Source organism: Anarrhichthys ocellatus, unplaced genomic scaffold (assembly GCF_004355925.1).
Source record: "Anarrhichthys ocellatus isolate YVR2014 unplaced genomic scaffold, GSC_Weel_1.0 scaffold27, whole genome shotgun sequence".
In the NCBI taxonomy this organism is placed as follows: domain Eukaryota; kingdom Metazoa; phylum Chordata; class Actinopteri; order Perciformes; family Anarhichadidae; genus Anarrhichthys; species Anarrhichthys ocellatus.
In genome coordinates this window covers 4272906-4300082 of record NW_022280057.1, presented here as the reverse complement: position 1 = coordinate 4300082, position 27177 = coordinate 4272906, and the positions used below count along the sequence as shown (strand labels likewise).

The following is a 27177-nucleotide window of genomic DNA, read 5'->3' as shown; positions in this document are numbered from 1 at the left end:
CAAAAAGCAAGAAAAACTGTAACCGATGAGAAGTGATAGCATTTTCCCACAATGACAATCCAAATGGGTTTTTTTCCCTCCAGCTTTAACATCCCTCAGATATACCATGACAATGTCTGAGGGTGTGTTTTCTAAATCCCCTGCGAAAGGAAAACGGCCGACCCCCTGCTGCTCTTGTTTACTGTCGTCTTGCTCTCCGGGGCCTTTAAACCTCAACTGTGTGATTTACTGCTCCTCTTCCTTTACAGTGATAAGCCTATGATTGACAGCCTCCAGTGAGATGGATAGATCCCAGTTACACTCATGGAACAGAGAGTAGTGGGAGTGCTGGTGGAGGGATGGGGTGGGGGTCTGGGGGGTGGATGAGGGGTGGTACATTTACTGTCAATCTGACAATGAAAACCGGTGATTCACTGTAGAGTCTCACAGTGTTGAGGTTGAGTCAGCTGCCACTGATGGGTCTACTGATGCTGGAGTGACCACAGACTCAAAGTACATCTGTGTGTGTGTGTGTGTGTGTGTGTGTGTGTGTGTGTGTGTGTGTGTCAATGTGTTTATTCAGGTTAGGGATCCACATAGATGTCCATACATGCGCCTTGTTCATACCGTATAATCCACCTTGCACTGAGGCATGGCCTCGCCTGGAAGTGATCTTTTATTCTGCTTTCTACCCAGGGAACGAGTCTCTTTGATAGATTTCTAACATCTGGCTCTGGTTGAACATCAGCACGTCCTTCGTGTCTTTGAAGTTCAATGTTTTCAGTAAACGCTGGCTGGCTTGGGCCCTTTTGTGTGGAGTTTGCATGATCTCCCCGTGTCAGCGTGGGTCTTCTCCCGGGTTCTCCGGCTTCCTGCCACAGTCCACAAACACAGGCGCGTTGGATTAATTGTTGATTCACAATTGTCTGTTGGGTTCTGAATGTGAACGTGAACGGTTGTCCGTCTGTAGATTAGATTGAGATTATATAAATCCCCATGTATGGAAAAGGGGATATTCAATAAATGTAATCCTAGAACAGTTACATATGAAAATGTACATAAAATATGGATTTCAGATGAAAAAAAAGAGTTTAGATGTAAATAAGGTCACCAACATTACTATACAGGAATGCAAGAATCTGAGCTTTTGTGCTCTTGACAATGCTCCTTTCAAATGAAGTATAACTGCTTCAGTGGGAGAGCCCTCGTGTCTTTGGTTCAGGGGTCTAGGTGTGGTGCTTTGTTTCAACCAGCCTCTTCATCCCAACATCATCAAGTGTCCATGAAGCTCCCGTTTTGGCTCTGCAGCTGTGCCACCACAATTCACGGGGGAGCAATTCAGTTTTTACAAGTGGATTGTTTATTCAAGGATAATCATCTTTGTTCCACAAATGCCTTTTCTCTAGGCTGATGCATGCGTCAACAAAGTGAATTTATACACTTGCAAGTATACACCCAGGGGACCGTGTGAATGCTTTTAAACGAACTGCCTCTTTTATCGTGTCGATGTTTGCAAGATTACGAAATGTTACAAACCGTGACATCAGTGTTTTTTATTTTGGGGCATTCTCCAAGGTCATGTATCATAAAGTGGTAGAGGAATCCATTACTGCTGAAACACTTATTGGATTTAATTGAAGCATAAAAACAATTCTGCACACACATACACTAGATACACATGCAGTCACACTGGGTCCTCGCATTGGGCAGCAGTTTGTCAGCACCCGTCATGGGCTTTAAAATGTTGCCCTCCACAGTAGCAAGGTAGCTGCTCGATTGTTTAAGACCTGAGCAGGCATCAGATGCATGATTGTAAGCTCTGCTGTACTACATTAAGCTCATACAAGTCCTCATTTTGACTATTTAAATAAAGCACCCTATAGCGTGAGACAAACCACAGTCAGCGTTCTGCTGTTGGGGTGTCCGACTTGAATGCATTGTTGTCTAAGTCATCAAAGTCATTGGTCTGAAAAGGCTTTCTGTGTAAGGATGTGGACTTGCACCTGTTCAAAGGATGTCAGAAGCAAAAGTATAAAGCATGAGCCGATTAGAATTCACCGTCTGTTATGTGGGTGCTAAAGAAAATTATTTATCTAACCCTGCCTCTTCAGACAGACTAATGTGGAGTTGTTGTTTTTCATCTTTTTGCAACAAGAAAAAGCTCTGAATGAGACCTAAGAATCTACATTAATCAGCACAACAATAGATCAGAGTGAGTGCCTCGCAGCTTTATGTCTGTCTCTGTGTGTGTGTGTATGTGTGTGTGTGTGTGTGTGTGTGTGTGTGTGTGTGAGCCTGTGTGTGTGTGTGTGCGCCTGCGTGTGTGTATGCCTGTGATGTGCGTGTGTGTGTCTGTGTTTTTCCTCAAGCACCAGCTCAAGCTGTTCTGCTTCCAGATGGGACACTTCGCCATAACAAGAATGGCAGAGTAAGAGAAACGAGACAGAGAGAGTTTGAGCTTGTAAATGTGTGGCTCTGGCTCTGTGTGTGTGGATTTTTTGTGAATGTGTGTGTGTGTGCCTGTGTGTGTGTGTGTGTGTATCTGTGCGAGCCTGTCAGCAGAAGAAACGCCTTCACCATGAAGCTAGCGTTTCAGTCCCCAAGTGGCTCAGCCGGCATTGTCTCCCCAGAGTGACACAGCTAAAGTGTAATGGGCCTGGTGATGGTGTGTTAAAGCTCGGTGTTAATTATAACACCAAGCTTCGTTAAACACAGTCACATTAACATCAGCATGAGCGGCGCTGTTGGGCGCTGTCCTCGGGAATAAAGGGAGACTGATTCAGCATACACATCCAGGATGAGGGTCATGCACTCCACTCTATTGATGAGATGAGCTTAATAAATTGAGGGTTTGTATTCTGTTTCGATCTCTGTCTATATACAGTAGGTGATTGTTTTCTGGTTGTGATTCTGCTGGCAGGCGTACAATCCCACAGCATATTTACTGTGATGATGTACGGTTTATTTCTGTGAGTAAGATGGGAATCGAGGGATTTGTGTGACTTCCTTTGTTTTACTTGTCTAACACTTATGAACAGAGAGGCAGGATTTGTAGAAAGTGATTGAAGTGCAACAACAAAAGTATTGATTGACTTGAAGTTTCTCCTTGGTGATCGTTTCAGTACTTTGTTGCATCAGTTTGACCTGATTCCAGAGTCAGTTTCACATGGTACGATGACCTGATGATCTTGAGTCAATGTGTATCGCGAGAGTCTTAATGAATGTGGGCCTTGTTTCCTGTTGTTGACGTATTCCACTGGCCCAGCCGTCACACAGAGCTGACCTGTTGCTCAGCCTAAAGCTGCTCTCAGTGACATAGAACTTCATTCTTGGTGAAAATATTGGTCGCACTCACTTTGAAAGTTGTACCATCATTTACTCATTTGATTTTACAGATTATTGTTGTTAAAATAATTAAAATGTGTAACTATAAATCAAAGTAGTTTGTCTTGCTGAATTAACTAGAATGTTTTCTATGTGAGAAACGAAGTATCAACTGAAAAATGGCTGCAGGTTGAATGTAAATAACAAAAAAAATGACGGACTAATGATCACATGAAGTGTAAAGCCTAGAGGTTTGTTAGTAGAATTTTGTCATATCTGTACCTTGAGCCGACAATCAGAGGGGCCAGTGGCCTTGCGTGTCATCAAAAGGTCTTGAAGGTTGTCTTTGCCTCCCCTCATCACCTCCCCCAAATCTGGTTTGGTTATTTCCATTCGTCTGCCCCTGGTTATCAACTAAACATCGAACAAAAAGTTCAGAAATTAGTGTTTGGTAGATTATTTCTCTGTTGTAACAATGCTTCTTGCCAATAAATGTTATACCGTTGGAAAGCCTGTTTATGTACCTTTCAAATGGTGCCCCATTTCTAAGGAACATGCATTTCTGGGATGAGCAGCACAGCTGAGTATATGGGTTGCGGCCATGAAAAATTTGCCAAATCTTCTCTGCCAATGCCAAACAGCTTATTTGTTTATTTGCTATTGACTCTTGTTTGGTGTTGTTTGATGGATTGGATGATTGACGTCTATCAGTAACAAGGAAGAAACAAGACATATTGGCAATTTTACAATTTATTCATTTAACAAACAGTCAGGAGCCTCAGTAGCGTGTGGAAGAACCATACACAGCCACAACAGCCTAGCACCTCCTCCTCATGCTGGTCACCAGCCTGCTCACACACTGCTGTGGGATGGCATTACACTCCTCAAGCAGGATTTGTCAGCCAACGTGGTTGTGTTGGTCACTCTAGCACGAACAGTATGCCCAAGCTGATCCCACAAGTGTTCAATTGGGTTGAGGTCAGGACCATTCCCTCTACTCCTAAATTCTGGAGGTAGTCTCTGATAAACCGCTCTGTGGGGGCGAGCGTTGTCATCTTGGAGGATGGAGTTTGGTCCCAGACTGTGGAGAAATGGGGATTGCCACTGGTTGCAGAATCTCATCTCGATATCTCTCTGCATTGAGATTGCCTCCAATGAAGACAAACCTCGTTTTTCCAGTGATGGAGATGCCGCCCCACACCATCACACTGCCTCCACCAAAAGGTGTTACTCTATCGGTGCAGCAATCAGCATAGCTTTCTCCCCGTCTTCTTCACACTTTGACCCTACGATCCAACTTCCTTAGGCAGAATCTGGACTCATCGCTGAACATAACGTTCCTCCACATGTTCAGGTTCCAGTGCAGGTGTTGCCGACACCAGCGCAAACGGGCCTGACGGTCAATAGCAACAGCAGAATAAGCTGTTTGGCATTGGCAGAGAAGATTTGCCAAATTTTTCATGTGCTGCTCATCCCAAAAATGCATGATCCTTACAAATGGGGCACCGTTTAAAAGGTAAATAAAGAGGCTTTCCAACGGTATAAAATGTATTGCCAAGAAGCATTGTTACAACAAAGAAATAATCTACCAAACACTAATTTCCGAACTTTTTGTTCGATGTTTATGTGATACAGGGGAGATAAATTAGACCTATTGTTGGCGTGGTGAAGCAGAACCTCGCGCTTGCTCGTACTGCGGTTGCTCGCCTCTGATCTCTCTTTATCACTTCTACAGCCAGGCTGTGCGATAACAACCACATAAAGCATCTGATAAATAGCAGCCAAGGTGAATATTGGAGGAGGACATTATGTGCACATGTGCGCGCAGCTTTCTCATAGACAAATACCTCATATACGGCCTCACAAACCCAGCACAATGCCTCCCATCAGCGTAATATCTGCATGATTGGATGTGAGAAGTTATTTGTTTCCTTTCCAGATAATGAACTTTGTAAAGAAGCCGCTGCATGCATAGAACTACTTTCCTCAGTTGAGTGCCGTTCCAAGCACTTAGCTGCTGCTCAAATCATGTTTGCTTTGAACACAGCTCAGTGTCAAGGCATGGTTTTTGGTGCAGCAGAAGGGAGGAGACTTTTGTTAGTGCAAATGAGTTTGATCCTTTGAGTTCTGTTTCTGTATAGTCATGTCTCCAGCTTGTACTTTGCTGGTCTCAGGGATTATGGGAAGTTGTGTAGTTCTCGATGCATCTGAATTCACCCTACCAAGTGAGGAAAGTGTCACAGCACAATAAAGTTATTAGAAATAGGCTGTGAATGGCAGAGCTAACTCAATATACCATAATATGGGTAATTGCATAGTCGATAAGAGGACAAAGCCACACTTCAGCGTCATGTTTTGACAAAAGTTGTGAATTTATTTGTCTGGAGTTAACCGATTACCGTCATATACTTGTTTTTAGTGAAGCTGCAGCGTTTAATCGATTAGTCAATCAACAGAAAATTGATTGGCAAATATTTTGATAATTGACTAATCATTGCAGGTGTTTTCAAGCAGCAGTGCCAAATATTTTCTTGTTTTAGCTTCTGAAATGTTAGGATCTGATGCTTTTCTTTATCATATTTAAAATCTCAAGCTTTTGGACCATTGGTTAGACAATAGAAACAAATTGACGACATCACCTTGTGAACTCGTAAATGCAAAACAAAATTCAGCATTTTAATCTTCAGGGACATCAAATTTTTTTTTCTGTATTGACAAAGAACCAGCCAGGCCAAAAATATTGGGATGTTGAACAAAAATGAAATGCAGACTGTGACTGTGTTTAAAGGTGCTTGATTTTCGGTGTTGGAAAACCAGGAAGCTGAATGAACGGTAACTGGATAAACCTACTGATAAGCAGCCACTGTGCACACTCATATCATTTCACTTCCTTACTTTGAAATTGTGTCTTTAGACTATCTCAAAAATGTTAGTTTCCTTTGTATCTGCTGCCCTTTTCTTGATAGTTTTTCACCTCTGCGTTACAAGGTTTTTCATAGTCCTGTACACGATGACCTAAGCGTCAGAGCTCACTCCCAGAAGTTTAATCCTTGTCCTGGAGGTGAACTTTTTGATTAGTCATAACCAGTAAAACCCAGTCATCCTAAATGACTGGCGCAGAGGGAGACGATGGCAGTCTTTCAGGAACAAACCTCAACTAATGAAATTGTTCCTGTCAGCTATCGGGGGTCGTCCAGTTTAATACTGTAGTTTCACGGTGCCTGCTTTGTTTCTTTAAAAGGATGGGGAGCCACTGCAAGCTGTGCTACTATACAACTGAATCAGTGAGTGTGGGGGTTATTGGTGATTTCTCATGTCAGTGGTTTTAAGGCCACCCAGGGGAGACAGCTTGATATGTAGGCTACAAGGTGCTGAGAGTTGGAGGGCTTGGAGAAAGACGCGGAGGATCTGAAATCAATCTTTGTGTATAGCTCAGGCCCCGTTTTCACTGCCCCACTTGAAATTGTTTTTGGGATGATGGTTTAAAGGTTTAAATGTCCTCGGAGTGTTTATTGCTTGATAAGTCAAGCTGATCTTACCAAGGAAGCCATGAAAAATAGACAAAGGGAGATGGCAATGAAACGTACGAGAAAGAATGAAAAGTTCAAAAATGTAAGGTTAAGAGTCCATCTCTGCTAAGAATCTGTCTCTCTCTTTCTCTAGCGTTCTCTTCGCTCCATTTCTTTGTTCTTCTTCCCTACTATTCAGTTAACCTGTATCCTCCCTGGTCGTGAAGTCGTTCCTCTTCTTCTGATACAGCTCTGCATGACCGATTCAGCTAAAATCAGAAATGGTTGAATGGGCAAATTGATGATTTACCTACACTTTCCTCTGTTGCATTCAATAAAAGATAGCCAGGGAACGAAAGTGCAGTAAAGTTGAAGCTCCTACTGTAATTAGGGGCCTACGTAATGTGTAGCAGTGAATTCTCATGCATATATCTTTCTTCTTCATGCAGGTGATCTGCCAGCTTCCGTGGGTTTTGATGTCACCTCTAGATTGGTTCAACTGAAGATGGAAACACTGGAGTCTGAGCTGACCTGCCCGATCTGCCTGGAGTTGTTTGAAGATCCCCTGCTCTTGCCCTGCGCCCACAGCCTGTGCTTTAACTGTGCCCACCGCATCCTGGTGTCTCACTGCTCCACCAGCAAGCCCCTCGAGTCCATATCGGCCTTTCAGTGCCCCACTTGTCGTTACGTCATCACGCTGAATCACCGCGGCCTGGAGGGCCTTAAGCGCAATGTGACGCTGCAGAACATCATTGACCGCTTTCAAAAGGCCTCCCTTAGCGGCCCCAATTCCCCCACTGAGAGCCGGCGCCTGCAGCCGCAGCGGCCCTACACCGCCACCATTAGCGGTCCAATAGCTGGGACGATTGGCGGCGGCGGTGGTGGTGGCACAAGTGGAAGCAGCGCCCGCGGCAGCCCGGCCACTTCCAGCCACTCCCACCCGCACGCCAATCACGCCAACCACGCCAACCACACCAATCACACCAACCACACCAACGCAAACCACAGCCCAGCTGTTGTTGCTAAAATGGATCCACGCATCAGCTGCCAGTTCTGTGAGCAGGATCCGCCGCGTGAGGCTGTCAAGACGTGCGTCACGTGTGAGGTGTCATACTGCGACCGCTGCCTCCGCGCAACGCACCCTAACAAGAAGCCGTTCACCAGCCACCGCCTGGTGGAGCCGGTGCCAGACACCCACATCCGCGGCCTGACCTGCCTGGAGCACGAGAATGAGAAGGTCAACATGTACTGCTTGGTGGATGACCAGCTCATTTGTGCCCTCTGCAAGCTGGTGGGGCGCCACCGAGAGCACCAGGTGTCCTCACTCACTGAACGCTTTGATAAGCTGAAGGTTAGTCCTCTTTGTCCTTTTCCGTTTACAAAGCATGCGATAATGTCATATCAGCAACAATTTCTTTGTACTGCTCTTATATAATGTTGTTTGACTTGTGTGTCACAGAACCGAGGTAAGTCACCATCTGGAACAAGATTTGATTGAAAAAGACTTATGATTTACTGTTGAGCTTGGGAGCTTATTCCCATTCTCACAAAGAGTTTGTCATTTATAGCCTGCAACATTGAATATGATATCTTTGTTTGCAGTTTACCAAACAGCAAAATCTTTAATCCATCCATTCCTACCTTGGGGATGTTCACTCTGTGCATTTCTGTTTACTATGAACTTTCAGCACTGCCACAATTGCATCATATCCACTCACACCAGTCTTTGTTTAGCAAGAAGGACAGAAAGACAAATGGGGGAACAGAAAGAGCGAGAAGGGCAGAGAGAGACGGAGAGCAATAGGAACGCCGTCATTATAATAGTCGATGAGCTGGCATTCCCTGTGGCCACTGAGCTTTCAGAGGCTCTGCGTAAAGTCCAGGACTGCTGAATCAGGGTGAAAAACAAAAGAGAGAGGCACTAACTGGAGCTAATTCCACCACTAAAGACCTAAAGCAGCCAGTCTCATCAGCTGGCCTAAAAACTTTTAGCACAAGTGTGTCTGTTTACATACCTCTGTGTGCACCCTTTATCCAAAATAAAACATTATCACAGAAGCTTGCAGTGTAACTGATTTTACACCAGCACAACTAAAATTAATTGATTATTTAAGTCCCTGTCCCCAGGGTGCAAGGGTGTTGCCATGGTTTGATTGTCATGGTGTCAAATGAATGGCATTAAGTAGCACACAGAGATAAAATAAATACTTGAGAAAGCACTACATTGGCGGTTTTAGGGCCTCATCTGTAGAAAAGTGTGTTTGTAGGCTGATTCAATTTTAATGGTCTTACATTTAGGCTTTATTTTGTCACTCTACAGTACAAAATTGTGGGTGTGAGAATGGGCTGGCAACGTTTCCGGAGACGTTGTTAACATTCCATGTACAACAAAAATCCATCACATGGTGTGATTCAGTAAAAATGCAATCCCACGTTCTGTATTATTTATGATTTTTGCTACCAAAACCTTCTGGCTCTCACTTTCAGTTTTGCATCAACATGTCAGCAAAATTCCACCTGCTCAGCACCTCACATCGACTTAACCCACCGGAGCGCAGAGTTTATTTTCACTAGCATTTACACCTCCCCTTTTCTGCCAATGCCTTCTCTACAGACTGTGGGAGAGTTTACTGTAAGTAGCTAGCTAGCTCTCCCCCTCCTTTTCCTCTCCTCTCCTAGCTGTGGTTCTTTTGAACGTTCCCCAGCCAATGCTTTGAACTTGCTTGACTTTGAAATCCCCAATCAACCCCAAATCTGGGAGGAGACCAGCTCCAGTTCAAGCTCCGGCTCAGCTCACCAGCGGCAGTGGCAGCTAACTTATAATCTTCTTCTCACTCGTGGCAAGGCGAAGGAGAGGAAGTCCTACTTGTGCATAGCTAATCATGGAAGATGTAGGTCAGAAAGGGCTGTGTGTCTTCCACTGCATTCTCCCTTTTCTCTGTGTCTTTGTAAGACTTGTATTTAGTGAATCACGCTCTTAATTGTTTTTTCAGTCATATGTGACTATATGTTGTTATTGAAGAGTGTTCTGCAATGCCCCGTTCAGCTCTTCTAATTGGCCACACGTCAGTCATGCTTAATAATTGCGCTCAGTTGCCTCTGTTTGACCCCGCCTCACTCCATTTGATCTCTGACCTCTGGATTACCCTTCACATTACTTCCTCTGTCTGCTGTGTACGCTGGGAGCTGCTCTGCCACTAAATGATTGCTCACACATTAAGGGGAAGGTAAGCTTCCCTTGGGCAAGGAGGTCGGATATTTCAGGGAAGAAAATGCCAACAAGTTTCAGCGCTGAAGAAGAATGTGCCGCTGCTGAAACTGCAGGGAAGTGAGTCAATTCCCCAGGCAGCTGATGAGCAGAGCTCTTTGCTCAGAGGCAAAGACATTTGTGCCTTATAATTGGCAAACCTTGGTAACAGTCTTTTTTTTGATCATTTTAAAAGACTGCAGCTTAAAAGGTACTACACTCTAGATTTGTATTTGTTTTCACACCATCAGAGCCACTGAAACCACTTCCAGCTAACATACAACGTTCTGTTATAGCGGTGAATGTCTCATCCCTGCTGCTTTGGAAGAGTCTGTGGTTCATTAGTGTAATTTTGTGGCAGCCTAACAACCCCGATCAGAGGCCGGGTAGACAACAGTAAGGAGCTGAAGTGTGTGTTGTGTGCTCTCAGCAAAGGATTTTGGTCTTTTGTCTGTAATGTGAACAGTGTAACCCCAAAAGTGAAATTGCAACATTGTAGGTCTACCACAAGGTTCATGACTGGTCATAAATTAAAAGTTCTACATTCAGGTTAATTTGCATTTATTAATGCGAAGATGCAAAGCAGAGGTTTTGCAGAAGTACTGAATATGTGATTTTTTTTAAGTGAACAGTCTCACTTGGATACATAAGTATAGGTACGTGAGAATAGTGTAGTTGCCATCTTAAAGTATGAACACTGTTGCAAGGGGAAGAAGTCCAATTTCCAATCCTGGAAGATTGTAACTGAGATTGTCATTTTTTCCCTTTCAGACGAATCCTTTTGTGTTTCCATTTATGTTGGGATCTGTTTGTTAAAGGGCTTTTGGAAAGTATGCTTAAGATCACTCTCTGTACTGAAGCTATATAGTTGGAACCAGCAGCATGTCAGCCTTGTTTAGCACTTAGACTTTTTGTTTTTTGGCTGGTAGCATTTGCCAGGCAATAAGCAGTGACACCAGAAAGTTGCTGTTCCCGGCCAAGAGATAGTCCCACACATAACCCTGTGGTTTGTTTTTTATACAGATTAAACAAATGAGGTATAAAGTGTGAAATTAGTGTGCTTTAGAGGTGCTGGTAGGCAGATATCGTTAGCTTTTGACAGAGCCAGACTAGATTTCTCCCATTTGCAGTGCTTAGCAAAGCTAACAGGCTGTTTTAGGCCTATATTTACCATGTGACATGATTGGGGTATTGATCTTAGTCGATCTTAGTCAAGCGAGCAAACGGATTTCAAAATGTTGAATTCTTCCTTTAAAATAAAAAATAAAAAAGAACGTCTGAAAAGAGCAGACGCTTGTGAAAAAGATATGCAGACCAGCAATAAAAGTTCTTGTCTGGTATCCCAGGCTTTCAGTGATGTTGGGCTTTACAAGTGTGCTGTCAGATTCAGCAAACGCTCCTAGCTTCAGATAACTGTAACAATGACCCGCGTAAACATGAGGAATGCCATCTGTGCGTTAAATATGAGCACATGTTCATGACAATTGCTGATTAGCATAAGTAACGGCCAATAATACCTCGCGAGTCCTGCCCCATATATCCTATATTGAAGTCCTGCTTTTGAAGATCCATAACTTTTAACAGCGTTAGCAGCTGAATTAAGGGACCTACTAAAGCCCAGGCAAGGGGGAATAAAACGAGTGCTGTCAATGCCGTGTCACCTGAGGGTCATACTGTCACTGAAATAAAGAAGAAATGGTTGGATATGAAAAACGTTTTGCCACAGCAAGGCGATCGATGACTGCATTGAAAGGGGGTCATTTTACATTTTGAAACGTTCATATTGATGTTTTTTGTGTTATACAATGGCATCAATAGCCACTTTATATTGATGGTGATATTGTTAGCCTGTATAAATACATTTAGGGTTATATTAGCCTATAATTGAAATTACAGCGTCAAACAGGATAATGTGATCATGATTATGAAGTGTAATTTATATAGGGTTTATAGTAATGAAATATAGAATCAACTAGTGAGAAACGTGGGCTTGGTTAACACCAGATTGATTTCACATGAGGTCTGGACCACTTGTAAATTGTGTTCATTCATAATACAAAATTTAAATTACGAGAAAATTGGTAAATGCTGCACATTCTCCAAAATCCGTGGTACCTAGCACTTAATAACAAATCTGTTCGTTCTAAAGGTTCTTGTATGACGGCCATTGTCTGTAAAGTAACCTTGTAGCTCTTGTGACGACAAGTTTGTGTGCTAGTTCACTCACTTGCTGGCCAGCACCAAAACATCACACAGTAGTCATTATTTGATCGAAGAAAGACACCCGAATGAAAAAAAATAAGTGGCAAGGGAGAAGCCGATAGACAGGGAGAGAGACAGTAAGATGGGAAAGAAACTGAACAAAAACATAATAATAAATGGAGAGCAATGATCAATAGCTCACATCACTAGTTTAAGAAGTCTTTGTCTTCTCTTCTCTATTACTGGCAGTTAATTTACTGACTCTAAAAGGCTCTTGAGGGTTTGAAGTGTGTGTGCATTGGCATCAAGTACTGAGCTGCCACGGTGGCAAAGCCTACAGCAGGGCTGCTGACATTTGTGACACTCACACAACACTTGAAAAAAGCAGCAGATAAACTTAAAGACTCTGGATCTTCAACTCTCGGTGGCATCCCATGTGCACTTACCCTTCAGCAATGGGATTTGTTGCGCGTGTGTGTGTGTGTGTGTGTGTGTGTGTGTGTGTGTGTGTGTGTGTGTGTGTGTGTGTGTGTCTCCAAGGTCTTGGCAGGTCTCACGCATACTCGTGCCAGATGATAGACTATGTATATGAGAAGAATGAAGAAATATGCAAAACATTTTCCAGTGATTATTGGATTAATTCCTGTTTTGGAAAGAGGCAAGCCATAGCACACTGACACCCCCCCCCTCTCCTCTCCTCTCCAACTTTTGCTCTCTAACTCTCCCCTCTCTTCAATTCCTTCTGTCCCTCCAGCCATGCTTCTTTCCCTTTATCTTCACCGTTTTCTTCCTTCACACCCCCCTCACCCCCCGTCTTCTACTTCCCCCCTTCTAAGCTCCTTGAGGCCCTGTCTAACTCTTTTTCTGTGCGATGTGTGCATCATGCCTTCTCCTGCTGCTGACTCCACTTCCGCTGTATTTACACCCATTTGCTTTGCTAAATCCAGAGGTGAGCTTCTGCATGTGTGCATGATCACGCACACACAGACACACACATCGCATCCATAACCCACAAATGTACGTTCTGACTCTTGCCACACACACAAACACAGATACAGGCAAATATGCGAAATACAGTTCAGCTCACCTAATCTGATTGTACGCCAAACACTAACTATTGATTATAAGAGGAAATCAAAAGGCAGCGATGTCAAGTTCTCAACCAAGCTGAATTCTTCATGCACACCAACTCTTAATTTCTCATCTTTTTTCCTCGTGCACAGTCTGACCCCACACTCTCTCTGCAGCTGTCCTCCCCCTCTGTCACTAAATTTCTCTCACTTTCTCTGTTTTGCATGCAGCCACATGAACATCATCCTTCCCACCTGCTTTCTGTCACTCTGTTTCTCTCTCTCCTCCCTCTCCATCATTTGGCCCCTGGCCAATCTGCCTTGTTTTAGGTAACACCACTCCTCTCCGCCCACAAACCCACATACGCTGCTGCAGCAGCATATTGCTGGTGAGAGGGAGACTCAGCCCTCCAGTGTGTTTGTGTGTGGGAGGGTATATGCTTGCCTTCAAATATGTGTACCTGTGGGCAGTATCTACAGGTGTGTGTGTGTGTGTGTGTGTGTGTGTGTGCACGCACCTGCGAGCACATGTCGGTGTGTAGTGGCAGATGCTATTACCTCTGACATATGTGGAGTGATTGGGAGCTGAGTGTGAGGTGCCAGGGGAAATCATGGCTCTCTATCTGGAGAACAGTGTGAGATGGAGCACACTTAGTCATGCTGACGGAACCACCAAGGATGTAGTAGAAAGCTTTTAGAGTCTGTGTGCGCCACTTCTATGCCTACGTGCATTAACATCGGGTAGCGAGCGTGAATGTGTGTGTTTGTGCACGAGCGAGTGCCTGTACTTCACTACTGTCAATGCCTCATGCATGTGTTGTGAAAATATGTCACGCCAGCCTATCATGAAATTAAATGGGTCATGAAAAGAAAAAAAAAGCTTATCAAGTCACTCCCAGGCACTGCATCATGCATATGCACAATTTATGCAGAGAGAAAGTGGAAAGCTTTTAAGAGCTTTGGTGTCTGCAGTGATACAATGCTATGCGAAAAATGGCATATAACCGGCATTACTCATCTGAGTTTTGTGTATATGTTTGAAAGATATGTACAAATTTATCCATTGATGCCCCATCCTCCCCTCGCTTTCCTTCCATAAAGTCAGAGCAGGGTTCATTTTAGTAGCTGGGTCCTTGTTATTCACAGTTGAGGCAGCTATAGTGTGATACAGACTAAGGGCACTCCTAAGGTATTTATCTGCAAATCAGTGTTGTTCATCATCTTTAAAATTGAGTTTCATGACAGAAAAAACTTTCAATTTTCTCTGCAATGTATACTTAAAGGTGCTAAATTCAATATGTATTAAAATAAAAAGAGATAGTGGAGTCTTCCTCTGTGTGGGTTGTTATCTGAGCTTCTCCTAGCTTTGTTGACATAGCCCAGCCGGCCACGCAGGCTTTTAGTGCATGTGAGCTTGCCCCACTGGTTCATTCATAGCCGCCGCTCTGCACTGCGCTCATAAAGTGATCACAGCTGATGACGCGGTCCCGACCAACTGCATCGTTGCGGAAGTGTAGCGTCCACCCTCTGGTTCCTCCTCAGATTAACACTGTTATCCCTGTCATTACTTTTGCCGTTGTTTGCACTGTTAACACCGTTATCTGCGAGCACCGTTAGCTGCAAGCCGCAGGCTCAGCCATCACCACGTAGAGAGCCTTTGAGTTCATAGAAATGCTCCCAATCTTGTATATAGCACCTTTAATTTATTCACTCAATTTCATTTATTTTAAATAACTTGTTTAACTTGTTTTTCTATGAAAGCCTATGAAATATGCATGTTTGGTCTGCAAGCCTTAAAGAATTTCCCAATTGTTTTAGTGTCCCAAGGATAAAATTCCTAAGTAAACCCTTTTTTCTTTTTTGCATGAAAATAGTCAACTTAAAAAAAACAACTGAATATCAGCACAAAATATTTAGGACCATCAGCCTGTATCCCAATAATTGACCTGTAAATCCATACTGTTTGAACCCTGCTCGATTTTCCACCCTCTCTTTCTTTTTCATCTGCCTTTTTGCCACTTCTTTTTTTTTTTGGCCTTTTTTACGAGGCTTGAAACTGAAATTCAGGCAGTTGGAGGCTTGTGCTGCGTGTATTTTAGTGTAAAGCTGTTGGAAGCTGACAACATAGCAAAGCTTAGCTGAGCCTCTGACTCTTTTGACACTCAAGAAAAATCATTTTAACTAAGAAGCTGATAAATACAACTTTTGGATTTGTGTGGCATCCACCCTAAAAACATACTATATGTATATTTACGATGCATCGGAGCATGCCTGAATTTACGTGTATGTTGTGTCTGTTCTTAAAAAATGATATACCGTCTCTCTTTGTTGCTTTATTCATGTATCCACTGTTCAACATGGTTTGTCATAATGCACAGCAAATCATAAAACCCATCACTATTTATGTGTTTTAGTCAGATGTCTTGCAGCTACACACCACAACGTAAGAGGATTTACACATTAACCAACAGTGGAAACTCATCTATGCATGCTGATGTTATCTTTGCACTGGCTTCTAAGCATTTTGATCCCAACCCTTCATATAGTGCCACATTATTTGGCTGTAATATCTGATGAATAAGCACTCCCTGGTATTAATGTGCAACAATCCCGAGCACAGATCACATTTATATGAGGGAAAGGGAGGGGCTATGCTTCGGGAAACTGATGACACATGCAGTCTCTGAACATTACTTGATTTAGAAATTACATTTCAGTGTCCCTGCGGGACTTGGAAACATGTAAAAAGCTTCCACTAAAATCCACTAATTTTAATCATACCAGAGATTTTTCAGGTCCTCCAGAAGCTGTTTTGGTTTGTGGCTCAGGGACAGTGGACAAGACAATGAAGCATAACAGGAATATTTATACTGACTCTGGAATGTCAGATAGAAGTACACAGAAGTATGTATGTGTGCATGTATACACACAGAGGCTGAAGGCACATTGGGTGACTGTCTGTTGTCTCATTTTTGGCATGTTTTTGGTGTCTGTGCACACACACTTCCTTTTTGCATGCCGCTGTGTGCCTGATGAGTTCTGTGTCCTGTTGTGAGGCTGCCAGGCAGAAACAGTGTGTCGCCACTGGGAAAACACTTAGTTTGACCTAACGACACCAGTGTGAGATCAACAGCACGTCTTCACTGGCATGAGGACAACGGGGACCTCTGGTTCATCCCCAAACTTAAAATAACCCCGGTGGTTAATATTCTCTGAGCTTCACTCAGGGAATAGTAATAGGTTAATAATTAATAATATTTTTCAGCATTGAATCATCTCTATTATCTAAATTTTGAAGAGTGAATTTCAAGCAATTGTACTGGATATTCAGCCTATAACCACAGTCAGTTGTTCTAAAATTAAATATGCACTTTGTGACTTTTAAAGTGTGCATTTTAAGCTGCTTCATAAATATTTTTACTTTAACAATGGATGTAATAACTGTTTATAATGTGAAAGGTGTCATTTATTGAGGCAAATCCACAGATAATTATCGCCTAACTTTGCAGTTCCCATCAGCTCTACGAGAATCTTTCAACTCATTGTTTTGTTTAAATGGCCCCCAACTTGTTTTAGCTCACTCTCTTCTCTCTCATCTGTGTAATTTTCGGCCATAGCAGGCAACGTTCTGACTCACTGTACACTACCTGCCCAGCACCAAATAGCAGACATACAAAGCTAGCGACTAGCCGGTGGGTGGACATAGGGGAGCATTTAGCAGCTAATGTGCCAGATATTTCCCTCAGGAGTGGGTGGAGACCAAAACAGAGCTGAAAGAATTTGAAATTGCTATTGTTGCTCCGTGTCTCCTGGGTGTATAAATGGGAAACTGTTTGCTAACATGTCCACTATATCATCTCTACAGGGTGGTAATATATCAGTGTTGTGTTTTCATCATCAATTATCATGGCAGTTTAAAGATTTAGTCACTCCAGAAAATGGTAGCGCTAGAAGCTTGCTGACTGAACATTGCTAGCTAAACCAGTGCAAACCTGCGTCATTGATGGAAGTGTGACTCCGCCTGAAGGATAGAAACTTAAAAGCACCCAGTAGGTCCTTTGCCTAGGTCATCTAGTCATGTGGGTTGAAATCAGGTTACAAACTCTTTTTGCGGTTGATAACTGGTAGCAAAACAAGCCTCATTTGCATCATTCCCTCTAATCTAGGAAAGAATGTTTGACTACTTGGTGATAGTCGCTCTCGATAGTCATTCTCATTGTGGAGTGCTTTTCATTTTTGGAAGGCAGTGGCTCTGTCCACTTCAGTTTTGGCTCCAAGACAGCTGATTTCCTTTTTTTTTTTGCAGCTTCACTGTTGCAACTGCTTGTAATGTAAATCGCATAATTTCCCTTTCAGCAGAGAGGTGAAGAACTCAATGACACTGGGTGCTTAGAGCGCTAAATTACCCAAACTGGACGTAGGCCAAATACGCACAGCTCCTCGAGTTAGTGAGGAAGCAACCTTGCCTATCTGCTTACAGTCACACTTTGCTCAACATCATCTCATAAATTGAGTTATGTTTTTGTCTTTCATGTCACTGATGCAGCAACAAGACAGCTTAAGCAATCCCAATACATTAACAGCGAAGATTGCTTCTCTGTGAAGGTCAGTCAGCGAGGAATAAGTTAGCTTAGTTCAAAATCACAAGAGTTTAAGGAAAGAAACGTGAAATATGGGAGAAGAATTGATCAAAAAGAAATGTTGGCGAATGTTAAACTGATGAATTCCCTTGAAAAAGCCCCAACTGTTCCCCAAATGGCTCTTCCCCATGGGCAGTCTTTGTTTAATAATTTAATTGACTTTCAGTTTACAGCAGCAGACATAGTTTCCCTACAGGAAAAAGTTTAGCATTTGATATTCAGGTTTGATGAAAATTCGTATTCTTTTGTACAAGTGTAGGACTGTGAAATGGAAAGATAGATGGAGAAACCCAAGTGATTGTTTGGTTCAAGAAATATGCAAGAATGTTTTGGATGTTTAAAAATGTCATTGAAATGTTGAGGGTACATTCTTTTTAAGTTGCCTTAAGTTGTCCCATCTCTGTAGTGTAACATATCTCGCATCCATAAAGTTGTCTTTGTGTGTGTTGTTTTGACTGGCTGAGGAGAATTTCAGTCTCCCACACTGTTCTCCGGCATCTCGCTCCGTCTCAGACACACAGCTGCCTCGGACAGAAATGTTCTTCATTCCATTCCCATGAATCTTTGGCTTCCTGAAACAAGCACATTCTCTCTCAAAGCGCACGTACACACACACACAACGATGAGATCTAACACAGTGACACTCATAATGTAGGAAGCCAGGAAGTGCTGTATGTACGACAGGCAGATCTAAAAGAAGCCACTGCCTCTAATCCGTGCAACATATTGTTGCGGGAGATTTCTTTTGTTGATGACTTTTGTATATGCCAGTGTTAAAGTTAAAGTTTTTTAATATATTCTGAATATATACGTATCTGCATTTTATGCAGTTGCATTTGTATTGCTCTCTATCCTGAGGAATTGACTTAAGAAAAGAGACAGAAAAGAAATTGTAATTACTCATCTACCCTGATTATTATGTTCCAAACACTTCCATATTGGAGCTGAACCAGAAAATTAAAGTCAATCTGTCTAGAAAATACAACCATTGTTGTGGCAAAATACAAAATGGCTGTGTTTAGATTAAACATTTAAAAAAATACTCTCTGCTTCCATGTATTCAGCAGTTCAGGCCTGTATTCCTCCACAGCATGCACTGTTGACCTCTTCTGTGAGGTGCAACATCGGGCAGAGTTGGTCCAAGATGTACACGTCATTCAGGTTTAAAAGATTTTACAGCCGCGTAGCAGAAGGACAATATGACCATAAATTGACTTTGGACAATTAGAGTTACCCGTTAGCTTCCTCAATTCATGTGACATAAAGATTGAGAACAAAATAACGATGCTGCGCTCCCTCTAAAAGCGGGACACTTGCAGGGCCTCTTTTATGGCTTCTAAAAAGGGACACATCATCTATCCTCTCTGGCCAGCACGGTGGTGACAGCAGCATTCAGCTCTCTGTCTACTAAAGCTCCACAGAGAGACACAGTTACATCTCAGGTCATGCATACAGTAGAAACATCACCATTCATATCTTATCTTACAGTAGCTATGGCATAAAGATGGCTTGAAAGATGCATGAAATGGTCACAAGCGCACACACATACACACACACAGACAAGATACAGATCACAGCCCATGCATTAAAAATGATTTTCTTGGAAGTGAAAATTGCTAATATTTTCTTCATTGACCTGTCAGCTTAAGTAAGTATTACAATAATGAATAAAAGTAATAGTAAATGGACGCTTTTCTAGTCTTCCGTCCACTCAAAGCGCTTTTACACTCCATGTCATCATTCACACCCATTCACACCCATTTAGTATACACATGGGCTGTGGTGACATGGGCTACCATGCAAGGTGCCGCCTGCCCATTCGGACTAAGTAACATACAACATTCACACACCGTGGGCACAGCTACGGGAGCAACTTGGGGTTAAGTGTCTTGCTCAAGGACACATCGACGTGGACTAGCAGAGCTGGTGATAGAACCGCCGATCCTCTGATTGAAGGACGACCCTGCTCTACCACTGAGCCACAGTACATCCACGTATAGTGTGTATACCAACATACAGAATATACACAAACCCTCTCTGCAGTTGATATCACCGGTTGTTCTTTAGAAATTTCCCATTGGAATACAGCAGCTAACAGTGCTCGTAAAAAAGCCATCAAGCTAATGCATGTCCTACATAATCAGAAGTTTGTTTGCATTGCATTATAGTTTGTGTATTAAGCCAAACCTCCAGATATGATGTTCACTAGGATGACAAGTATAAATGTGATGTTGGGGATTTTTTTATATGTAAAAAGAATATTGAATACTAAACTTAATTCTGATGTCGCTGATCTGCAAGAACATCCCTGGAAGTTCCTGTTTAGCGCGGGTTAGTCGGTAACAAAGTTCATCTCCCCGGGGAGTCAAGAGGAATGTCTGTTCCAGATATCGACGCCAGAGAGCCAACCAAGCAGAATCACAGGAACGCAGGGAATGTGTCTTCTCTGTTTACATCGCGGACACTGTCCAGACTGGTTCCCTGCACTATAACTCTGGTGTCTGGCCATATCACGAATGCAGAGCAGTGACGCTGAGCCACAGTTAGGCTTGTGTTGTGTGATTCTGCACTTCGGCTGTCATCCTTTTAAGATGTTTCACTCCTTAAGTGAGCTGGAGCTGGGATTCTCAGCATGTGAATCCATGGTGTTGTAACATGTCGCAGTCAGAGTCGAAGCTGAGGATGTCATATTTATGTGTGCATTGATAATCAGATTTTTATCTCTGTGCCTCTCACATTCGTTCGCTTCCTCTTTTTCTGCTCATATTCCTCTTGCTGCAGTGTCCATCTCATTTTTTAGGCTTCCTGCCAGCAGCTGGCGTGGTAACATGTGTCATATATAGATGTTATGTTGCTGCCATCAGCACTAGAGTTACATGACCTCATCTATAAATACATGACAGTGACATGATTTACTGGTCTGCCTCCTGACCACGGTCCGTCCAATTAGATAAGGCAAAGTATCGTAGAGATAGAATAAATCACTTCGCCCACCTTGGAGGAAGCAAAGCCATCTGTTAGGGTGGACAGATCCACTTTGATACTAATAGAGCCGCTCTGTCTTGTCACTGACCACTGCCACTGTGTGTGAAAGGGAGGAGGGGAGTGTGTGCAGGGTCTGACTTCTTGTTATTATGCATTGTATATATACATATCTGATTAGTTGTGTGCATATTATCTGCTGCACCCCGGGAAGATGAGAGTCTGGGTCTTTTTCTGCTCCACATCTGAATGCCTGCAGGGCTCAGAAGGGGGTCTCTTTGTGGTAGGCAAGATAAAACGCTTCAGGGTGGAAATCTCACCGTTTCTGTCAAACTATCACATACAGTGCCGCTGAAACAGCAGAAAAAAAAAAAAGCTGTCATTTCCCTTTACACTTTCCATTGTGCTGTTTTTTCCCACTTGCCCTTTATGTACCGCAAGTCAATTTCAAACATTTATTCCCTGAGCTCTGTAGCTCAGGGATCCCATTCAATAAGTCAGATGGCAGTGCTGAAAAGAAAAAAATTAGGCTTGTGCAAAAGCAAGGTTTTTTTAATTCGGGAGGCAGGGAAGTGGAGAAGCATATTTGTGGCAGATTGAGTTAAATACACGCTGAGATCTGTCGAGATAAGCAAAAGTCTTAGAGACGACGTATTTCTGGAACTGAATTTGAGACTGCAGCAAAAGTAGCTTGGAATCACAGTTGCTTTACGTCAGAGCCTTCTGTGCCTCCGTTTCCCCAGAAATCCTGCACCAGTAATGATGCACAGTGATGATATGCTGTGTTAAGATGCCCTTCAGCAGGCAGCAGCATCTCAGGTTAAATTTTTGACACACATCATGAGATGCGTTTGTGTTTTTAAGTACATGTGCGTGTATGAGTGTGTAGTTTACCCTCCTGCTGGTTGCATTAGTCTCGTATGCTTTCAGAAACGAGGCGTTCGCCGCCTCTGAACCCTGTCACCTCAAAAGAAATCAGCTAACTGTGTTGCTCATAACCTTATCACGCTCTCGCAGAACCGACCCCCATTTCTGTAGTCCGTGAGCTCGGATGAACTCCTCAGGAGGTTTTACTAGAAGCTGACAAGTGTAAAGCTTTTAGCTTGGAAAGTGTCATTCACACCAGATTATTGTTCCAGTTATGTGGCTGAACGTTGAACAGCAATGCGAGTCCACAGAGAGTAGATTAATTTGTAACACTTTAATAATTGAAGATCAGATAAAACATATAATTTCCACTGGGTCTGCTGTTTGCAGTGGTACCCGCAGTTGGTGTCTGCTCTGTATCTTTACGCAACTGACCCGATAGAACTAGCAAAAATAGCACTAAGTCTTGGAGAAAGGACTCTTATTGCCACAGTTTAAAAAAAAGGCAAATAAAGAAGTAGAGGACAAGATGATAAAGGTCAGGGTTGAGAAAGAAATTAGGAGAGGGCGACAGCTGACATTGTAGAATAGCAAGTATAGCAGATCAGAGGTGGCAAGAGCAGTGGGGGCGGGAAACAGAAAGAGAAGCTAAAGGGATTCCATGATGTTAGACGTTCAGTGTGTTTCACTCATCATCGCTTGACAAGCCCTCACTCCCAGCCAACCCGCCTGCAGCAAACCCACAGGTGAGGTTTCAGCCGTCAACATGTCTAACAGAAAGTAGTAAATAGATCAACTTCAGATTGTGCAGAAATGCTGTTTAAAGCAATAGTTTGACAATTTAGGGAAATATGCCTATTCGTCTTGTTGCTTCGTGTTAGATGACAAGATCAACATCACTCTCATGTCTGTAAAGTCAATATGTATCTGGAGCCAGCAGCTGGTTAGTGAAGCTTAGCATAATGACTGTAAACAGGAGGCTAGTCTGACTGTAACAAAACATGCCTTCCAGCACCTCTCAAGCTCACTAATTGCTATATGTTGTTCGTTACATAATGGTGAAGAAATTGTCTGAGCACCTGAACTGAACCCCCATAAAACGGTGAACTGACGTTTTTATTCAACACAGTTTTTGTACATTAATGAGTTTAAGAGGTGCTGTCTTTATGTTGAGCTAAACTAACCTGCTTCTGGCTCCAACTACATATTCGTTATACAGATGCGAGATTGATCTTTTCATCTAACACTCTGCAAGAGCGTGAAGAGGCATATTTCCCTAAAATGTCAAACTATTGCTTTATGCACATTTTAACATTAACATTTTATTCATATCATATACGATGTTTATAGTAGATTATCAGTGGCACGTGTAGACAACAGACCAGACGCAGAAACTATCGCTGAAGATTGTGAGCCAACTGCCGGCCTCCGCACTTTGTTGTGCTCAATACGTAGCCTAGTTTTCTAATTGGCACCCTTTATGTGATTCCAGACAGGCTTAGTTCATCATCACCATCTAATGTTTTGGAGGATTATAGGATATAGCCAAGTGATATGAGTCTCAAAAGAGCAATAAATTAGGTTCACTCTGATTAAAATGCAATATAGGGGAGGAGAAGAGAAACACAGAGATGGAGCTGACAGTCGCAGAGTATATGTTGATGCACGCATCCAGGTGCACAGAAAGAGAGATCGTCATGCTGAGATAGAAGGAGAAGAGGACGATGATGATGATAATGATGATGATAGTGCAACCATTCCTAGAAAATCACTTCACCTGCCTGAATCAGTGGTCTCCTCCTGGCAGCCTTGTCTCAGAGGGGGGAAATGGGTTTGAGGTTCATGTGCCAGCTCAACCAGAAAGCCCTGCTTATCCAGTGTTTGTGAAGTGCACATGAATTTTCCACAAGCGCAAATGTGGTGCGGTCCATGTGTCGGAAGTGAGATTATCTGGTGTGTCACTTTGCCACGAGTGATCTAGTAAAACACCGTCAAGGACTCTCAAAGCTGTGGGGCCGTGATGAAAACTTCATAACTGTCATGTCAGTTATTCATTGCGTTTTCACAGGCAAACGGCTCTGAATCTCAGTGTCTTCAGGGAAATGCAGCACCAACTCGTCTCTATCAGTCTTTCCCAATGGCTTTCAATAATGTCCTCTGTAGTGATAGAATCTAATGAGAGACAGCAAGCATAATGTGAAAGTGGCAAACCAGAGAGGGCCATGCCGGATTGTTAACCCAAGGTGACACAACAGCTTTGTTGTGTGTACAGTTTAATGGTAAATGGACTGCATTTATGAAGTGCTTTTCTAGTCAAGCTACCACTCAAAGTACGTGCAGTAATTATTAATATATTTTCATTTCCCAAAACGTGACAATGTCTCAAATATTGTTGGTTGCGTCATTTCAACATCTAGATGTCAAATTGTCAACTAACTGGTGGTGATAGTGAACTTGGAATTTATTTGAGTCTAACCATCATACGGTTACAGTTATTCACATTTTGTATCAGCTTTGCAACAAGACAAACATCGTCGACATTTGTCACCTCCACATGAATGTGTCTTAGACGTTTTCACAAGTTTTTCTCTTTCCCTCACTTTGGGTGGATGTGTTGGTGCTTAAAGGCTTAAGTGGAGGTTTAGGGAGAACAACACCTTGGTTTCAGTGAAGCAGTCTTTCTGGATCGGCTAACCAGGCTCCCCTGGCGCTGTGCTTATCTTACTTTTGCAGTAACTTTTTTGCACAACGCTGGGTGTGGTTGAAATCACTGGGATTATACTACTTAATCAGAAGCACATGCTGATTGTAATTATTAAAATGAAAGATGTTTGTATGAGATTCATGCAGCCAGTGTGGAATTGCAACGCTGATGTGAAATTACCTCTTAAATCTCCGGCTCCAGTGAGCGAAAACCAACATGAGGTAGTTTTATGCTTGTGCACGCATCTGTATTATTTACTAATACAAAACATACAATGCCTTCCCACCTCGTCTTGGGATTTTCTGCACTCTCGGCACCCAGCTAACCAATCAGGTTGCCTGTTTTGTCTCTTGGCAAACATCTTCTGCAGCTGCCGCTTGTTTCTGTGTGTCTCATTACGCCGTTATATTTATGAGGGTGTTCACGACACGTCTCTGTGACCTCCTGCGGGTGCTGGCTTTGCAGCTCTGCGACTTCCACTGAAAATAATCTTTTTTTCACTTTTTAAGTAATCATACGTCGAATCTAGATTAATGTCAAAGTCTAATGAAATAGATTCTTCTTCTTCATCACATGCTTCATCAAATACTCAATAAAGATTGTCTACAAGAACCTTAGACTGAACTAAATGAAAGTATGAAGTCATTACTTTTATGTCAACTCTTCTGGAGACCATATTGATAGAAAGACATAGCATATCTGTGCTGAAAAGATGTTGGTATTTTGTTGATCATTGTTCATTGCAGCAATGAGTCAGAGGGTTTTAGATGCAGAGCAAAGCAACAACCTCTGGATTCTCATCAGGCAGAATGACTCAGACCCAAAACACTGCTCTCTCTGTTATTGCATTTTAGAAAATAAGGAAAATGAATAGCAAAGTCATATGAATAAACCAACGAGTCGGCAGCTAGATAATTGTATCACAGCCAATGAAATGGCTCTGCGCGGCTTTCTCTTTCTTTCTCTCGCCGTCTCGTTGCCACTTTCTGTACCGCGTCTGGTTTTTCATGCAGGAGCTAAGCGGGCATTTTGGCTAAATTGATGTGTGAATATGAGATTGCAACCAATCAGGAGAAATAAGAGGACAGTGAAGCCCATCAAGCTGCAGGCTGCCACTTGGAGCTGGTGCTGTGGGAGGTGAACGTGAAGGACAGGCGGTTAGTAACGAGCCATGGAAATCCTACCTAACGAGCTGGGCCTCGTCCTTACTGTCACACATCTATATCAAAATATCTACAGTGCATGGCTTGTGTATTTATTTATATTATTTATAGTTTATATACACATATATATATAGTTTAAAATTTGCAAAAGGTTTGCCCACAGGCTTGTTTCCATACCCTACAAAACCCCAAAAAGCAAAAACTGCCGAGGAACTATCAGAAGGTTGTGTGTTATATGGGATGGTCAAAAGCATTACAATGTCCTGTTGTATACTGTGGATCTAATTTGCCTGACATTGCAAAAGTAACAAGTCAGCTTTTGTAGATAATGTTGTGGGAGCCGAACTGTCACCAGACTGTCAATTTTTCTTTGTTTAAGAATAAAATAAAAACGGCCTGAAAGAAAAGAAAGATAGAAAAAACCTCCAAAGGACAATCGCTCCTCCTGTTTCAGATGTCGGTTACAGGACCGTGTTTTCAGAGGCAGCAGGAATTCCCTACGTTGCTGAAGGACACTTTAGCGGAGATGCTCATTGACTCAAGAGATTTAACCTGGACTATTGAATTCCCCCCCCTGCTCATTAGGCCACTCTGCTGCCCATCAAAGCCTACATTTTAAGATGTGAACCAGACTGGTGTAGTCCTTTTGGGACGCTGAAGGTGTTCTCCAACATTTGCCGTTTTAACCTGTAGAGTTAGAATAGTAGACCAGTTTATTCTTCTTGTGTTTTGTTCACATCTGTCACAGTCCAGATATTATCAGGAATGTGAAGATGCGGCCTCATGGATGCAGATATGGGGTGTTTATCTGCTCGGCTCAGGTCTGCTGTTTGGATAGTTATCTGTGGGCAAAGCATACCAAGCAACAAATCAGACCCAAACATGCTGAGCAGTTGTTTGTGACCGTATTCATTTGACTTGTATCTTGTAATCTGATGTCAGTCACAGATTAACAGAAACACATTCACCAAGGTGCCCTTGTCATAGCTGATTTAGGATAGCTACAGAGCTGTTCTCTCTGTTTCTCTGGAATGTCCTACCAATATTGTACATAACTTTGTAAACACTATAGATTACTAAATATTGGTGTGTGATATATGATGATATTCAAAGGCCCGTTGCTACTCCACAAAGCAGCCAAACCAAGCCACCGTGACAATAATGTCTTTAGTCAGGAGTCACAGTTGTTGGCTTCAGCTCGAGTCTTATTCCTGATCTAGCCCACAGCTAGTAGCACCATCCTAATGATATCATCTGCTATGGATATGGCTGCACGTGGATGACAAGGACTTGTCATGAGCTGCACAGCATACTGTACAACAAGATGACGGAACTATTTTAAAGATCCACTCATGCCCTGTACTGTAGGCTCTGGTGTCTGTGGGATGTAAGTAATTCCCAAATCAATGAAAAAATGAGGATTGCATAGACGCTGAGCTCAAATAAGAATTGCAGCAGCTTCACTCAAATATCTTTTGCATCAGTAAGAT

The 27177-nt window shown here is 42.7% G+C and overlaps 1 protein-coding gene across 3 annotated transcripts in view; it reads left to right on the top strand.

Annotated features, from left to right (window-relative positions):
* Window positions 1–27177, top strand: part of mid2 (midline 2) — a 132332-nt gene that overhangs the window by 59901 nt on the left and 45254 nt on the right. For all 3 annotated transcript variants that reach the window (XM_031862711.1, XM_031862709.1, XM_031862710.1), the window contains one exon: window positions 7262–8163. In XM_031862711.1, coding sequence (XP_031718571.1) covers window positions 7318–8163 — 846 coding nt within the window. In that variant the 5' untranslated portion in view covers window positions 7262–7317. The remainder of the gene's footprint in view (window positions 1–7261; window positions 8164–27177) is intronic.